A 16,086-nucleotide genomic window follows, 5' to 3' on the forward strand; every position below is an offset into this window, starting at 1 on the left:
ACACCTCGCCCAAGTCTTTGCACTCTCCAGGTAAGTCGAAGCACAAGAAGAAGGCGAAGAAGCACCGTCGCTCTTCGCCTTCTCCCCTAATGCTACCTAATGCCAATTTATTTCAAGCAACTCCATAAATCTTTTACTTAATGGACGGGTCTTTCTGAGTCAGGAGTGGTTTTACCAGATTTTATTCCACAGGGACTGAAGCTGCACCTCAGTAATGCAGTTAGGTAGGTGGCGGCGGTCGCTGGGATGACTTTGTGGTGCCTACTTAGACGCTGACCTTGCACATCAGTTCTGACACGACTTTTCACGCCAGATGTGCAGAGCCATGAAAGACACGGACCCCTGGTGTGCCACACTAGGGCCCTGTAAGGGAGTCCATATCCCTAGAAGTCCGTTCGCAGAGCGGGGAGGATGGGTGGGGCGGTAAGGAATGCCAGTAGAATAGATTGCTTCCTTTGCTGCGGTCATCAGGTGTGCTGCTGAGGTCCTGATTTATGGCTTCCTTCTATTGAGTTTAAATTAAATGTGCTTACTCAAGTACTTCATCCTGGGCCATCTACTTCGCAGCCCTTAATGTCTCTCAGTGAAGCCCTAACTGACACCATTATGGGCACTTGATCTAAGCATTGCTCTTGGCCACTAGTGAGCAGGCATGTAGCCAGAAGCCATAGACCGGTGCCTGGAGACCTTGATTTACTCCTAATGCAGATGGTTTTGTAGTCCAAACATCCACCAGCAGGGTGAATTCTAATTCGTTCCTTACGCCCCTATTGAAAGGAAGTAAAGAAAGATTGAGATGTTTGGGAAATGTTTGTTCTCTTTGACCAGCCTAGCATTGAGGTCAGTCAATGCAAGTTGCCTGCTGGTCCATCATACACATGCTCTCTGGAACATGGCCATCAAGATTTATTTATTTATTTATTTATATAAAGGTTTATATGGCGCGAACTTGACCCTAGAGGGTATCGGAGCGCTTTACATTAATGATTGTTGCATTAAAAATTGCATCCGTTACAAGAGCATAGTAAGATACAGTACACAAAAACAATGTTGCGAGAATTCGTAGGAGAGAGAGGAGGAAGGAGTCCTAGCAGGGAGACGAGGAAGATGTGTGCCCAAAGTCCTGCTGGGTAGGTAATGGTCGAGGGTAAAACCAGGGCCAATCTCCTCAATAGCTGTCTAGCAGCTCCACTGGGGGACACTCACCAATACAACACTCAACGTCGCAACATCCAGTCTCCAGCATTGACCATGAGACCCACTGTGCTGCATTGCGAGGAGACACCAGCACAATCGGCTTCTGGCTCTCTGCTAAGAGACATACGACGTCTGTCAAAGTCAAGTCCAGACACTCATTTACGTTTAGAACTATGCATTATAGATTAGCAGAGTCCGAGACCTCTAGATCAAATTCAAATGTAACAAAGTTGACATCGAGAAGCTTCCCTAGATATCAGAATAGTGCAAACTTCTCCTGAGAGATCTCCAGGTCCACATAAGGTGACCTCTGAGCCTGTCCATCGGTCTCCACTTGGGCTTCAAAGTGTTAAAGAATGGCGAGTGCCACATTATAGTCTGAACTCTGACTTCTCCTATACCTACTTTCCCCTCGGAGTCTCAGGGGACTCCACTGCCAAAACCAAGGTCTCCATGGAGGCAAAAATCATCATCCACATAGAGATCAAGATCACTTCTCAAACATACACCGTCTAGCTCTCGCCACTCTCATTAATCTGGATCTCGCAGAAGACCTAGATCTCCCTCGTGGTCCACCGCCACTTCTCACTGCTTAGTGCGAGATTCCTCTCCAACTCTGTCGCAGTCACCTTCAGCAAGAATCCCACCTGTTGATGACCGCATCACCTTCAAGGATGTGCTCATCAGAGGTGCAGCAAAATTAATATTGACATGCCTGCTCCTTCTCATCTGAAGCAGTGATATTTGAAACACTGCACCACAGAGCGACAATCTGACAAATGCTTCCGCTTGTTCCTGATCTTTTGGCGACACCTATGCAGATTTTACCTAGCTCGCATGTGTTGGTGCTTCACCTTCACTTATCATGAAGAAATGCAAAGCACATAACCACGATTTCCCCCCTCCCCCTTTCCTCCGGTCTAACTCACCACCTGACTGTGATCATAGCTGCGGCTAGAAAGGCGCATCAAGGGACTTCATAATTTACTGTCTACTGATAAAGATGGTATACACACGAACTCGCTGGCTAAAAAGATATGCAACACCTCCACATCTTTCATGAAAGTAACCAGTGCATTCGCACTATTAAGTAGGTACGACAGGACTCTATGGGACTCGCTGTCCAGATTTACTGAGAACTTGCCAAAGTACGACTGGCAAGATTTTCAAGAGATCCTTTAAGAGGGTGGTTTGGTAGCAAACCCACTGATGTGTCTGATCTCTCGGTCCATGGATTCACCCATGGCGCTCCTCGTGGCTAGAACTTGTAGGTCTTAATCCAAATTTGGAATACTGAACCTACCATTCACCGGAAATTCATTATTCGGTACACACACACACGGATGATGGAATGGCAAAGGTGAAGTCTGAGCTAGATACACTCAAGGCAGTGGGGATTGAGAAGCGCAAAGACTTCAGTCGCAAGTTCTGCCCCTATGATAGTCGTCCTTACCAGCAGAGGGTTCAAACCCCTCACTGGACAATTCAACGGCAACAACAAGCCAGGTCACACTATCATCTGGGCTAACTGGCTCGAAGAAGGGCAGTTCCTCATTCGCCAAAATAGCAGCAACTCAATAAGAGGTTGCTTCCTCCTTCTCCATTCCCTTCTCTGGTGAGGGGGGGGGGTTGTGGGTATTGCCATACAACTGGACGAGTGACAAATGGGTGTTGAATATTGTTCAAAATTGCTACTCATCAGGTTTAAGTCTCCTCCTGCTGTTCCACCGCGGAGAGCCTCTAGCCATCAAAAAGGTTCCAGTCTCTCAAGAAGGGCTAGGAATATACTCCCACTATTTTCTGGTGCAGAAAAAGGGTGCCAGTCGGGAATGCCAACCCATCCTAGAACTGATACTTCTAAACAAGATCATTCGCAAAGAAAAGGTCAGGATGCTTTTCTCTTCACCAGATATACCCCCAACACAATCAAGGTTGTGACTCAACGATTTACAGGATGCCTACTTCCACATCCGGATTTCCAGGAAACACTGGAAGTTCCTTAGTTTAAAAGTGGTATCTAGGCACCACCAATACAAGGTACTGCCCTTTAGACTCTAGTCAACACCCCGTAAATTCTGCTCATGGCGGTGGTACCTGCTTACCTGCGGAGGAGGAAAATCTTTATCTACCCGTAGATTGGCCATTCAAAAGTTCCTCTCATCGCCTCACTCAGGAACATCTTCAGGTCTGCTTATAAGCACTGCAGCAGTTGGGCCTACAACTCAACTTAAAACTCCATTCTCATCTCAACTCAGGCGATGTTTTACCTGGGGGAAATCCTGGATACTGAAAATGCAAGAGTGGATCTTTCGGAGGAGAGATTATACTCCATCAACAACTAATGTCTGACTTTCCTCCACACTCCTTTGGCCAGACAAGTAGCCTCTCTCCTGGGGTCCATAGCATTGTGCATCTACATTGTTCCCAATGCCACACTACACGTGTCCTCTCTGGCACACACTGGAAGACCAGTGGTCGTAGTTCTCTGACCTATGGTAAGACTGAGTGACCCTCTCTGGCAGCTAAGGAATCGCTCTGGTGGTGGAAGTTCAATGCCTTCTGTTGTGCACAGAGAAGTTGTACCATATCAGCATGCTGAAAGTGAGGCCAGTCCATCTCGGTCTCAAGGCCTTTTACCCATCCTTTCAGGCACGCACCCTTGTGATGCAGATAGGCAATAATAACACAATTAACTATTTAAACAAGCAGGGAGGAAACAGATCACAGGGCCTGTCTCTGGAAGCTCAAGCCATATGTATGGGGCTGCTTGCCAGAGGTCTGACCATCTCTGCAATCCATCCTCTTTGTGCACTAAACGTGCAAGTACACTCCCTCAGTCACAACTTTGCCAAAGCTAATGACTGGATCCTAAACCACAAAGTCGCTCAAGACATTTTGCAACCACTGGGAGCTCCACAAATCGACTTGTTTGTGGACGAAGTAAACATAAAATGCTGTGTTTTCTCATCCAGGTTTCCCCAACCAGGATCCAAAGGGAATGCTCTAAAGATCTGATATAGACTACTAGCTGCAGATTCCGGAACGTAGAATTATCCCCAGGCGTGAGACTGGATCCGGAAACATTTTTACCACAGCATCCCTGCGCGCCGGGGGGACGGCATCACGCCACTCCGCCCAGGCGTTGTCCATGCAAGTGACGTCAGCAAGGTCACATAAGTCCCACCCCAGCGCGCCTATGTCAGTTTTTTCATTTTCCGCATGCAAAGCAGATCCAGATCGTGCTTCAGGCCTGTTCAAGCCTCTCACTTTCGCATGTTGCATGTGTGTGGGAACAGTGTGCGAATGCTTTCAGGCTTTGACGTGCTAGTCTTGTGCACGCCAGATGTCGGCGATGGATCCTCACCCCATCTGCATGTGGTGTTTGGGGGAACACCACAACTCCACTGATTGTGAGGCATGCCAGCAGATGAAACCGAAGTCCTGGCGGGACGCCGGATGAAACTTCTCTCAGCTCGCATGTCCAGGTCGACGTCTTCTCCATGCCCGGCCCCTGTGGAGGGTTTTTGGAACCATTGCCTCCGTCTTTGACATAGTCTTTCTCCCAGGCCGCAAGAGCATCGCTCACCTGTCGGTAAGTGTCGCAGCTTGTCCCCAAGGGCTGGTTTCCGGCCTGTCGGGGGCGTGGACTCTCTGGGCCCCCCCCCCCCCTCCTATCTGCCGTTTCCTGGACTGGGGCATCTAGAGCCCACATGGAGACATATGCGGTGACTTTGCAGGTCTCTCTGGCTTCTCCTCCTCCCCCTCCTGGTACGTCAGCAGATCCCATGCAGTGTGCGGGGCCCTCCGCGGCATCGTCGGTGGTGCCGACTGCTTCGGATCCAGGTTCGGAGGATGTGGTGCCGTTGGGGTCCGGCCCTTTGGGGGTCCCTCCTTCGGACCACGGTGCCTCTGCTTCACTGCAAACTCCTGCTGTAGTCCCTATAGTGTGGCGGGAGGTCTCAGGGCTTGGGCTGCATCCCCAATTGCCCTCTGGACAGGCGGCGGCCTTGTCCGGGGCCGAGGTGGCGCCGCTTTGGCGGCTGCTGGTCCTGGCAGCGCCACAGGGGCTGGTCGGTGGGGCGATTCTCGTTCCGTCACAGGACGAGGTTGCGGGGGATCCCTCATCTCTCTCCGCGTCCCTCTCAGCCCTCCGCGCAGGCGGCTGCTTCCTCGGAGGTCGAGTCGGCGCCTTTCTGGCGCGTTCCCTCGCCGCCCAAGCTCCGGTCTCCTGCGCCGCGCGCTGTGATGGAGGTCGTTTCGGCATCTCCTCTGGCGCCAGACGATGACGGTGTCCTGCCTCAGATTGCGGACTCTACGGCGCCAGGCCGACCCCGGGTCAGGGACACGTCTTCGGACGCCTCCTCTTCTCCAGATGTTTGGCGCTTGCTGGTTTCATCCTCGCTGGAGACGGACTGCCACGTTGTGGCTTTTTCCCCGACGTAGTCTAAGGATAACTCCTCGGCATCATCGAGGCCGCGGTCTTTGCCTGAGGCGCCCCCGGTCCCCCAGTCCTTGGTCCCTCTTCTCGGACCTGGCCCTTCCTTCCTCCAGTTGTCTTGGAGGTCTTGGAGGCCTTGGCTTGCAGCTGTCGCCTACTGAGGAGCTGCTTTCCCCCCGCAGGGGCCCTACTGAGACGGTCTTTGCTCGTTCTGTTTCTGTGGGAATTTTGCGCATGGGTTATCCAGCTGCCCATTTCTCTGCGGATCATCTTCTGGAGGTTCTCCATCAGGGCTCTGGTGGTAGGGAGCTGCTGCAGAATGCCTTTCCCTCCCTGCCACCGCTGTTGTCTCCCCGTCCCGTTAGGCCTGTTGGCTGGACTCCCGGGGCGAAATATATTCGCCTCAACCAGTGTCTCTGCGGGTCCTTAACAATCTGTGTGTTTCGGGATGTGTTCTTCCGTTGGGGAGGTGCACCCAAGTTATGGGTTCTGTGTGCTTCAAGTGCATTAGAGTCCTCCTTGTTGGGACTGTGATTCTGATGTCTGCTGGCTGGCCCTTCTGGACTGTGTGTTCTTGCTTTGGGTTTTTTAACCCATTCTGGCCCTGAAACTAGGCCTTCGGTTCTTTCTTCTTGGCTGCTTGACAAGCCTTCTGTGGGTTTTGCCGCAGGTCTTTTCTTTTGTCCTCTGCTGCAGAAGTTTTTTCCTAAGAGCGCTCCCATGTCTTGGGACGTAACATGCCCTATGTGGGGTTGTCGTAGCTGTTACATAGCTCTGTCACATGCTGGGTAGCTATGGTCGCATTCGGGCTTCTCCGGGAGCGCTGCGCTGTTTGCCACGTCTGGTCTGGTCTGCTTCTTGGCGCTTAGTGGGGACGGTCATCCTTGCCTTGTCCGCTTCTTCCTGTGGGCCCTGCCTTCAGTTCTACCTCTCCACCCTGGGGGATGAGTTGGTTCTTCAGTTCCTTGTCCCTCTTCGGGCAAAGTCTGTCCCTGCGGAGCATTGGACGGTTCTTCCTGGGTGGCCTCTGGCTACCCTTTCTGTTTCCGCCTGCTTTATTGCTGACGGCGCCGTTCTGTCTGGTCTATTGCCTTCTGGCTGTGATAGGCTCGGCTGCCCTCTTCACTGGGTGTGTTCCCGGTGGAGGGGCTTGCCTTTGCTCTACCTCTTCTCCCTGGAGTCTCTAGGTTGCTCTTCTTCCTCGTTGGTCCTCTCCCTTGCCTGGGCGTTGGGTGGAGGTGCTGCTGCCTTGTATGGACGTGGGGTGCTTTGGCCTCCTTTTGCCTTGCCCTTGTTTCCTCTGCTGCGTGAGGACAGGCTACCTCTTCTCTTGTTTTCCCGCATCCCCTTTTGGGTCGGTGGTCTTCTGATTGTAGGGGTTCCCCTTGCCTGAGGGGGGACAGGGCTCCTCGTCCTGTCTTTGGAACTCGTCCCCTGTGGATCCCTCTGTTATGTCCAGGCTGGTGGGGTCCTCTCGCAGACTCTCCTTTCCCTTGGGTATGGCTAGGGTATCTATTCTATGTTAAGGAATTTGCGGCTAGTAGTCTCTTTCAGATGTAGGAGTTACTTACCTTTTGGTAATTATGTATCTGTTGGAGACGATTCTAGCCGCAGATTCCTTCAAAGCCCGCCCTTCCTCCCAGTTCTGCGAGGACCTTTGGCTTGGTCTTCTGCACTCTCATCCCTGTGGGTGGCTATGTCTTCTGTGAGTGCATTCTTTGTCTTTTTCTAACAGGATGTTTGTCCTGTTTATTGTTCCTTTTCCTCCCCTTTTGGCACATTGGAGGATAGGTTTATAGGTACTTCTGTGCCTTTATGCTCTGGTTGCTCCAGGTTGGGGCCTACCTTCCACCCCGCCCCCACCCCTCTCTCCCCTTTATTACTAGGGTTCTGGGCCCTTTGCTGTCCTATAGGTTGGGGTCTTTTGGCTGTGCCTCTGCCCTTTGACCCTTATGGGGATTGTCACATTCTGTGATGGGGCTGTCTTGGGGTTTCATTCCTGGTTTGTCCCGGGCTGGTTCCCCTTCATTGTTATTGGTTGGGGTTGTAGTCCTGCTACATGTTATCACGACATTGTTTACATATGTTCTTTGTCCCCAAGGAGGGCTACCTCCGTACTGGAAGGGTTTCTGCTCAGGGCTGCGCTCTGTTGTTATTCTTTTCCCTGCCTTTGGGTAATGCTGGCACTGCTCTTTATGGTGTGGTTCCTCACCATTCCTTTTTCCAATTTTTCTGCTGTTTCGCACACTGTTCCTATACTATACAGTTTTTTTCTGATGGCTCCGCGTTGTGGCACAGATAAGTTATCCAAAGAAAACTGACGTAGGCGCGCCGGGATAGGACTTTTGTGACCTCCCTGACGTCACGTGCCCGGACAATGCCTGGGCGGAGTCGGGTGATGCCGTCCCCCCGGCGCGCAGGGATGCTGTGGCAAAAATTGTTCTGGATCCAGTCTCGTGCCTGGGGATAATTCTACATTAAGGAGCCTGCGACTAGAATAGTCTCTACCAGATACATCGTTACCGAAGGTAAGTAACTCGTACATCAGTTGGTCAGAGACATTACTGTACGTTTTTCCTCCCTTACCTCTCATTCCAGTGGTCAACACATTTTACAAAGCCAGAACCAGGATGATTCTGATCCGCTCTGAAGTTGCCTCATCAGTGGTGGTGACCGGACCTTCTTCACTTGTCGGAGAACAAACATGAGGTTGCCAATGCAGACTGTATTGCCTCTACGAGATGGGAGGAAAAATCTTCCATCCCTACCTTTCCTCTTTGAGCTTGACAGCATGGCTCCTGCATTCCTGCAATATGAATGCCTAGGACTTTACAAAGACTGTATGGACATCTTGAAAGAATCTAGGAGGCCGTCTACCAGGAATGTGTACGTTTTCAAATGGAAGTGTTTCTACTTCTGGTGTGTGCACAATGGTCATCATCCAATTCTAGGTCGAGAGCAGGTGATCTTGCCTTACTTATTACACGTAGCCAAATCTGGTCTGCAGAGAATATACATAAAGGTACATCTTTCGGCCAGTACTGCCTTTCAGGAATTCACCCACACAAGTTTCCTTTTTTCAAATGCCTGTAGTCAACGACTTCCTATAGGTTTTAAATAAGGTTTACCCAACCTGTAAGGTCACCCTCTGCTTTGTGAGAGCTTAATGTGGTTCTCCCCAAATTAATGGACCCTCCTTTTGAACCCATACACAAAGCGTCTTTACAACACCTTACCTGGATGATCGCTTTCTTAGTGGCTATCGATTCAGCATGCAGAGTCTGCGAGATCCAGGCTCTTTTTTTTATAACCTACTTTATTAATTGCCAAAATAGCATTGCAATGTGATACATATAATACAAATGGCATTTTATCTTTTGATATAGTACAAAGTGGTATGCTGAACAAGTAATTCAATTGTAGTTGTTCCGGGTTATATATCCGCCACTGCGGCTATATGGTGGTTTTTGTGTATTCTGGAAATGCAATATGTCTCTTAGAGTAGTTTCACATAGTATGCTTCAACATTAAAAACATAACTTTTATAACTTATATAACATCCCCGCCTCCCTCCTGGTCTGCCTTTGCTTGTATGTTTAGTTGCCTATTAGTATCTATATATCATTATTTGCTCTTCGCTGCTTGAGCACAATGGTGTTGTGACTAGGGCATGTGAAGATCTCTGGCGTACAGTCCTAGAATATTTAGGTCTGCTCTTGTGTGGTGTTTGTTGTGTGGGTATAAAGTCCAGCTGTTTAAAGTCTTCCATCATGATATCCCAATCCATAGAAATAGGGTGTTTCCGCATACCCCTTTCATCTTCTTTTCTAATTGCCGTACTTTTGGCACTGCCCCATTGTAGCACATCTTCCTGCCATATAGTAAATAATGGACTTCCAGGTGAATTCCATCTCGTGGTGATTGTTCTTACGGCCAGTATAAGGGCAATGTCCAGGAACCTGAACTGAACCTTCTGGACTGCAGTGCATTTGCGGAGAACCATAAGGCACTCCAGGATATTTCCCTGGACAGTTAGGTGTGTAACCTCTCGCAGTGACTGCCGCATTCCAGATCCAGGCTCCTTGTGCGGAGGAATCTTATCTGCTTTTCCATTCAAACGTGGTGGTGATGAGAACACATCCTAGATTTTTGCCTAAGGTCTGATTTCCATATCAATCAGACCATTACTCTTCCGACGTTTTTCCCCCAACCCTTCCTAATCCCTAAAAAGGGCTTTACGCTCCTTCGATCCTTAAAGGGTTCTTAAGGTGTTAATTGATGAGACTAAGGAGATCAGACATTCTGACCACTGATTTATTAATTATGGTCCAATGCGCATTTGTTTAGCTTCTTACTAGTAATCAATCTCTAAGTGGATAGTCTCTTGCATCTCTCTCACTTACCAGTTAGCCAACAAAAGCCTCCCTTGTTAACCTAGAGCCTGCTCTACAAGTGGTTAGGCAGCTGCTGCTGCGTTGCTCAGAAATGTGCCCATCAGAGATTTGCAAGACTGCAACATGGCGATTGGTGCATACCTTCGCTCGCCATTATTGCCTGGACTCAGACACTAAAGCAGATGCCCAAGTAGGGCATGCTTCACTTAGAAATCTGTTTGGTTATTTGTATTAGTGGCAACAAACTGTCTTGTATTAGTCCGCAGAGTTATGGGATGGGTTTGCTATTCTATTCAATGGTTGTGATTATTGATCAGTATACCCTGGAAGTTAAGGGTAAGTTACTTACCTGTAATCCTGGTTCTCTTCCAGGGGAATACTCCTCAGTAATAAGAAACCCTCCCGCCTCCCTTGAAAATTACTTAATACAGCAGATGGGATATGGTTTATCACCTGAATGATTATTCTGGTCTTCATAAAAATGTTCTGGCCTAACTATCACTTGAGGCATGATGGGATACTGGACTGAAGGTCTTAAAGTCAAAGTGCCAGTTTTTCTCTGTATGCTTTCCCAATGCAGCCTATGCGCTAACAATGGCTTTCATTCCTTTGCCTTTTTCTTTTCAAGTAAAGGCTATATTTACACTTGCCAGTGTGCATGTTCTCTATGTTAGACATGGTGAAGGTATGTGGTGTATTTTAAATGAACATTTCAATGAAATTTCAAAATGTTTTTGCTTCGATTCATGCAGGCTAAATGTGGGGATAGATGTGTGGTTTTTTTACGGGACTCTACTTTTTAAGGTCAAACCATACATATGTATTGTATTTGAGTTACGGGGTTCCGCACATGGGCGGAACTATTCAATTCTCGTATATTTCCCTGGAAGAGATCTAGGATTACAGGTAAGTAACTTATCCTTATTCTGGTCCTGTGTTATGTAGACCTTTGTGTGTGTGCGTGAGCACGAGAAGTTTGAATTGGCTGCACTTGTGAATGGGGAGCAAGTGAATCATCTTGAGGTGGGTTGTGATGTGGGTGCGGTGTGGGAATTAGTTTGAAGTCTTGCAGTGGTGTTCTGGATGGTCTGCCTAGGAGTTGCTTTGGGATTCCAGCGTAGAGTGTGTTGCCATAGTCCAGTCTGCTATTGATGAGTTCTTGTGCTGTTTCATCGGGTGTTCCATTTGAAGATTTTTCGCAGCATGCAGAGGACGTGCAGTAGGAGGTGCACACTGACTTCAGCTGTCATTTTGAGCTTGTCGTCTAGGATTATTCCTAGGATTATTCCTAGATTTCTTGCATAATTTGGGGGGGGGGGGGGGGTTGGTCCTAGCACAAACTGCCACCAGGTGGAGTCCCATGGGGAGTTCTGTTGCTGAAGATCAGTACTTCTGTCTAATTGGAGTTGAGCTGCAGGCAGTTGGTTAGCATCCAATCTGCTATATTGTCCTTCATGGATAAGACTTTTGATGGATCCCACCTTTTTTATTTATTTTTTATTTACTATAAAGCGATTCTGCCCTTGAGGTCTTCAAAGAAACCCAGGCCACTCCACCCTTTTTTTGGTCTTTAGGGCCTTGCCAGACAGTTCCTTCATCAGTTTTGGTCCTTCGGGGCATGCTGCAGATGTTTGGTGAATAGAACCTCCTTTCCACCTACCAGACAGTCCCCTCAACCCTTTCAGGGATGTGGATGAGGCATCATTGTGCAGGCCACCAGGAGCTTCAATCTTCCCAGTTACCCTCCGCTGTGGCATCAGCCTCCAGACGCTTTAGTTTGCTCTTAGTAGCCCACTGAGAGTCCGGATTTGACATTTTTTTCCCAAGGTGGCAGTTCACATCCGACAGATGGGCCCTCAGATGGACCAGCAGGGCAATGCCTTTTACGTTTCTTTCCGAACCACCACAGCTTCTGCCCACAGTAGAGCTTCTCTCAGAGGAGCATCTATCCGTTTTACTTCAAGAGGTACGAGCCCCACTGTCCAAAGATCCCATCATGAGTGTGTCAGCCTTGGAAATAGTGACCCGTTGTGACTCCAACTAGTTCTTCATGCCGAAGAAGGATGAAGACAATCGTCCCATCTTAGATCTTCACCCTCTGAATTCCATCCTGTGGTAGGACAAATTAAAAATGCTCACACTTGCCCAAGTTCTGTGCACCGTGGACCTAGGTAACTGGATAGTAGCTTGGAAATGCAGAACGCATACTTTCATGTACCAGGCCAACAGATGTTAGCTGCCCCTCTGCGTAATACTTGGCGAGGACTCTCAACCTCTCCAACTAATAATCAATTTTCCTACAGTCCTATTTTATTGTTTTATCAATTTGAAATGGTTGTAATTATTTATGCAGTTAATAAATTCAATAAAATAAATTGTGTGGTATACAAAGATATCACTATAATGCTAAAACACCCATTTATTTTTCAGTTTACAGAAGAAAATGACAGAAAACTGAAGTAGACGGCTGCCACGTTTTATATTTTTTACACTGGAGGAAATTTTTCGGAGAACAGTTCGAGTTTTTGGGGTTTATTTGCCTTACCCATTAGCAGCTTTTAGTGGTAAATTTGGGTAATGGTAGTGGATAATGAGGTAAATCCATTAGTGGTAAATTTTCATGCTAGAGCTTTCTGTGGGTCCTCATTTTATGTCTTGTAGACATGCAACCCTCTGCTATTTTCATACATAATGATAGGATTGTTTTAGTAACTTAAATACATAACTTCTGATATGTGTTTTGGTTTTGTGACTGCTTTTATTTTTTTATTCAACAATTGCATTTTAATTTGATCTCTGAAACTTGGTGTTATAATGATTCTGCAAGACTAGCACACAAGTGTCTTTTTTTTTTTTTAAACTTGGTGTTATAATGATTCTGCAAGACTAGCACACAAGTGTCTCTTTTTTTTTAAAATTATAAATGAAAACATTTTGCACGCCCCAAAGAATTTTGGTCAGGGCTGTCCAGCGTTGGTCCAGGTCAATGTCAGATTTTCAAACTAACTTCTAACTCTATGAAATAGTTCGATTTAGAGTTGTTGTATGTTCATTTCTCTCTAATGGTTATTCGGACAGTCTCGTCTGCCATTGATCTAGCCCTTGCACATAAGTTGAATACCCCTGACATACACACAGAATCCTTTGTGAGCGCAAATTAAAGATCCTGAATCAGACTCTGGATGTGCCGACATACATTCTCATATTGAACATAATACTCAGGAAATTCACCTCTATGGTAGATTTTCTGCAGTTTTAGGAATGTTCCTGTTTCAAGTGGATTTGCAGTTTCAAAGGTTTTGAACAATCACAAAGGCGTAGCTCTGTAGCTAGCCGCAGATATTAATGCCAAAATAAAGTGACCAGTTATCTTCCGGCAGGAGGTATGCTACGCCTGGGTTGGGTAACAAGATAGATATCAATAGGTTTCATAGATTTTCACTTTATGGCAATGGGATTTTGATGGTGGGTGTAATTTCCACAGCACCATTAGAAGCTGAATGCTGTTTCAAGTATACATTTGCATACTGTACAATGTGCCCCCATGCAAATAAACAGCAAAGATTGGAGATTTGTCACACACCTTTATTTTGATGCACCTTCTCATTTTCTATTTTAAAATTGCACATTTTTGGGTGATTTTTCATTGTTTACATTCATTGAAATTCGATCAACGTGATTGCTTCATGACTTGTGTGTAATAAGCTCATTCAATGTAGTAAATATGTAATTACAGCAGATGTAAGGTTGCCAAAAAATGTAAAACCTTATTTCTAATGACATTACATGTTGCACTGTTCATATCTTACAATCAACATCGTGTTGACTGAGACTTTAAATAAAACAGTCTATTTTTTAATCTTTCAGAAAAATTGAGATTGCTCTCAGAAATGAAAATATACATTCTATACAAACACCTGTATTGTGGCATGCATAATGTACAAGCGTAAGCTTTATATTTTCCAGGTATTGAGAAGTTTAATTAATTATAAAGTTGCTATGATAGAGTTGATTTATGAAAACAAAATCATAGCTTGGTCTTTGAAAAGACATTAAGAAGCCAACTGCATTTGAATACAAAACATGTTTAACTCGCACTAATTAAGAGAATGAGAGAGAACATTCATAGGTTTCAGCAAATCCCTAGCCGATTCCTCCTATTAAAATGTTTGGAAAGCAAATGGGGGCTTAAAAAGGTTTGACGTAGAAATGTCTGTGCTGTCCCGAAGTGCTATACTGCCAAAAGTAGGGCAACACCTGCAAGCACCCACTTTGCTGGCTTTTCTTTGCTCCTTAGGTTGAAAGTCCAAACGTATGTTTGCCCTCTGTTTTTTGTTTTGTATATGGGGCACTTGTACATGTTTTTCGTCTCTTGTTTGTCCACTGGAATGGCTCTGACGTAGATGACCGGCATTGCTGGGGTGAGATCCTTCAGACGTGCTTCAGCAATGACACCAGACTGGATATCCCACCTTGCTCCTGAAACACAAATATGCAACATTGTGTCATTTAAAATGCTTCTTTACTCTTGACATTCAGATGGACAGTTTATAAGGGTTACTTATTTTTTGCAATAAAATGTTGGTTGATATTTGCTGGTATGGTTTTTTTTGGTTCGTGCCTTGTTTTTAAATTATAAAGAAAGTAGTTTAACATTTAAACAGCATCAGAGATGGCGCTGAGGATATTCTTAGTGGTACAAGCTGAATTATTGTAACATGCTTTATTCTTTACTTTAGCCTTAGACCCTAGTTCTGATTGATCTGTAACTTTTAGTTAGAATAATACCCCAAATCAATTTCTTCTACCTGTTTAAACTATCTTGCACCTGTGATGAGTGTCCTTCCACCTTCGCATGGTCTAAAGGTACTTTAATGGCTTCAACAGTAAACTTACTAAACGAGCATTGGTAAATCCAATAGGTCTGGCATTTCTTGTTTTCTCATGGTTTTTTCAAAACATTGTTTGTGAATGAGACGCCAGGTTCTCATTAAAAAATAAATTAAAGTAATATTTTGCTACAGGCACAACATTGTGTTGCTCTTGAAATAAAAACTAATTACCATAGTAATGGCCCTGGCACTTGAGGCCACTACTTTGTGTGGGGATGTTTATCTTGTGAAAGGGTGACCTGCTGTAACGTGTAGTGAAGTCAGCCAATGGCTGAAGTGGGCTGTTACACTGTCCCTAATGCTGGAGTGGTTGGAAGAAAACTGTGCATGACACCATTGATTAATGGATGCAGTCTGGCTGAAATACTTATAAGTAACTATGTCCTACACAATATTTTAGTGAAATCAAAATGTCTTTGCTAACACAGACCTAAAAAAAAAGTCAATCTGTCGGACATTGGCTGCAAGCCTTTTGTCATTGAGAAAGAAGGAAGGAAAGTGACAAAGAAGGACAGAAAAAGGCACACAAAAATGGTAGGCAAGAAAGATTGGAAAATAGAAGGGAACGGAAAGGGAGAAAAGGGAAAAGAGAAAGAAGGAAAGAAAGAATAAAAAAGAAAGGAAAGAAGGTGAGAGAGAGGCCAAGAAAGAGGGGGGGGGGGATTTGAAAAGGAAAGTGAAGAAAACAGAGCGAAAGAAGGAAAGGAAAGAAGGCAAGAATAGAAGGATAGAGGAAAAAAAGGCAAGAATGAAATTTAAAAAGAAATTAGTCAACAAAGAAGGAAAGAAAAGAGAAAAAAAGCAACTTAATACTGAACAGTTCCAGATGGACACAATCTGGCATGCTGTTAAATAGCAGCAAGGGCCCTTACACACCAAGGCTTTATAATCAGACAGCTCCTAGTTGGGTTGGTGCTGAAATGCCCACGGAAGTGTGTGGGGGGGCGGGGGGGGGTTCTTTGTGCTAGGGTTCTTTTGTGTGTGTGTGTGTGTTTGTGTGTGTGGTGGTGGTGGTGGTGGTAGTAGTAGTAGTAGTATCATCATCAGTATCGTCAAAAAGTGAAGTAAAATATCTAAAAGAACCCAAAGCATGCTTTAATAACAGTGTTCTTTTGGCATGATTAAAACATGTTTATGTATGCTCCAATTAAGTATATGGTGATGT

The 16,086-nt window shown here is 46.1% G+C and overlaps 2 protein-coding genes across 3 annotated transcripts in view; one reads left to right on the forward strand and one right to left on the reverse strand.

The window, feature by feature from the left end:
• Nucleotides 1–14,626, forward strand: part of CDCA7L (cell division cycle associated 7 like) — a 154,531-nt gene extending 139,905 nt beyond the window's left edge. The window contains exons 9-10 of one of the 2 annotated variants that reach the window (XR_015300710.1): nt 12,460–12,868; nt 12,928–14,626. Coding sequence is in view for 1 of the 2 variants with exons in the window: in XM_086941718.1 (XP_086797844.1) it covers nt 12,460–12,487 (28 nt within the window). In the remaining variant the exon portion in view is untranslated. Of the gene's footprint in view, nt 1–12,459 lie in introns of both variants that reach the window. The other variant, XM_086941718.1, reaches the window with a different exon arrangement.
• Nucleotides 14,261–16,086, reverse strand: part of DNAH11 (dynein axonemal heavy chain 11) — a 3,435,931-nt gene continuing 3,434,105 nt past the window's right edge. Inside the window, exon 83 of the mRNA XM_086939827.1 lies at nt 14,261–14,508. Coding sequence (XP_086795953.1) covers nt 14,261–14,508 — 248 coding nt within the window. The remainder of the gene's footprint in view (nt 14,509–16,086) is intronic.

The sequence above is a fragment of the Lissotriton vulgaris genome, chromosome 10, assembly GCF_964263255.1.
Source record: "Lissotriton vulgaris chromosome 10, aLisVul1.2, whole genome shotgun sequence".
In the NCBI taxonomy this organism is placed as follows: domain Eukaryota; kingdom Metazoa; phylum Chordata; class Amphibia; order Caudata; family Salamandridae; genus Lissotriton; species Lissotriton vulgaris.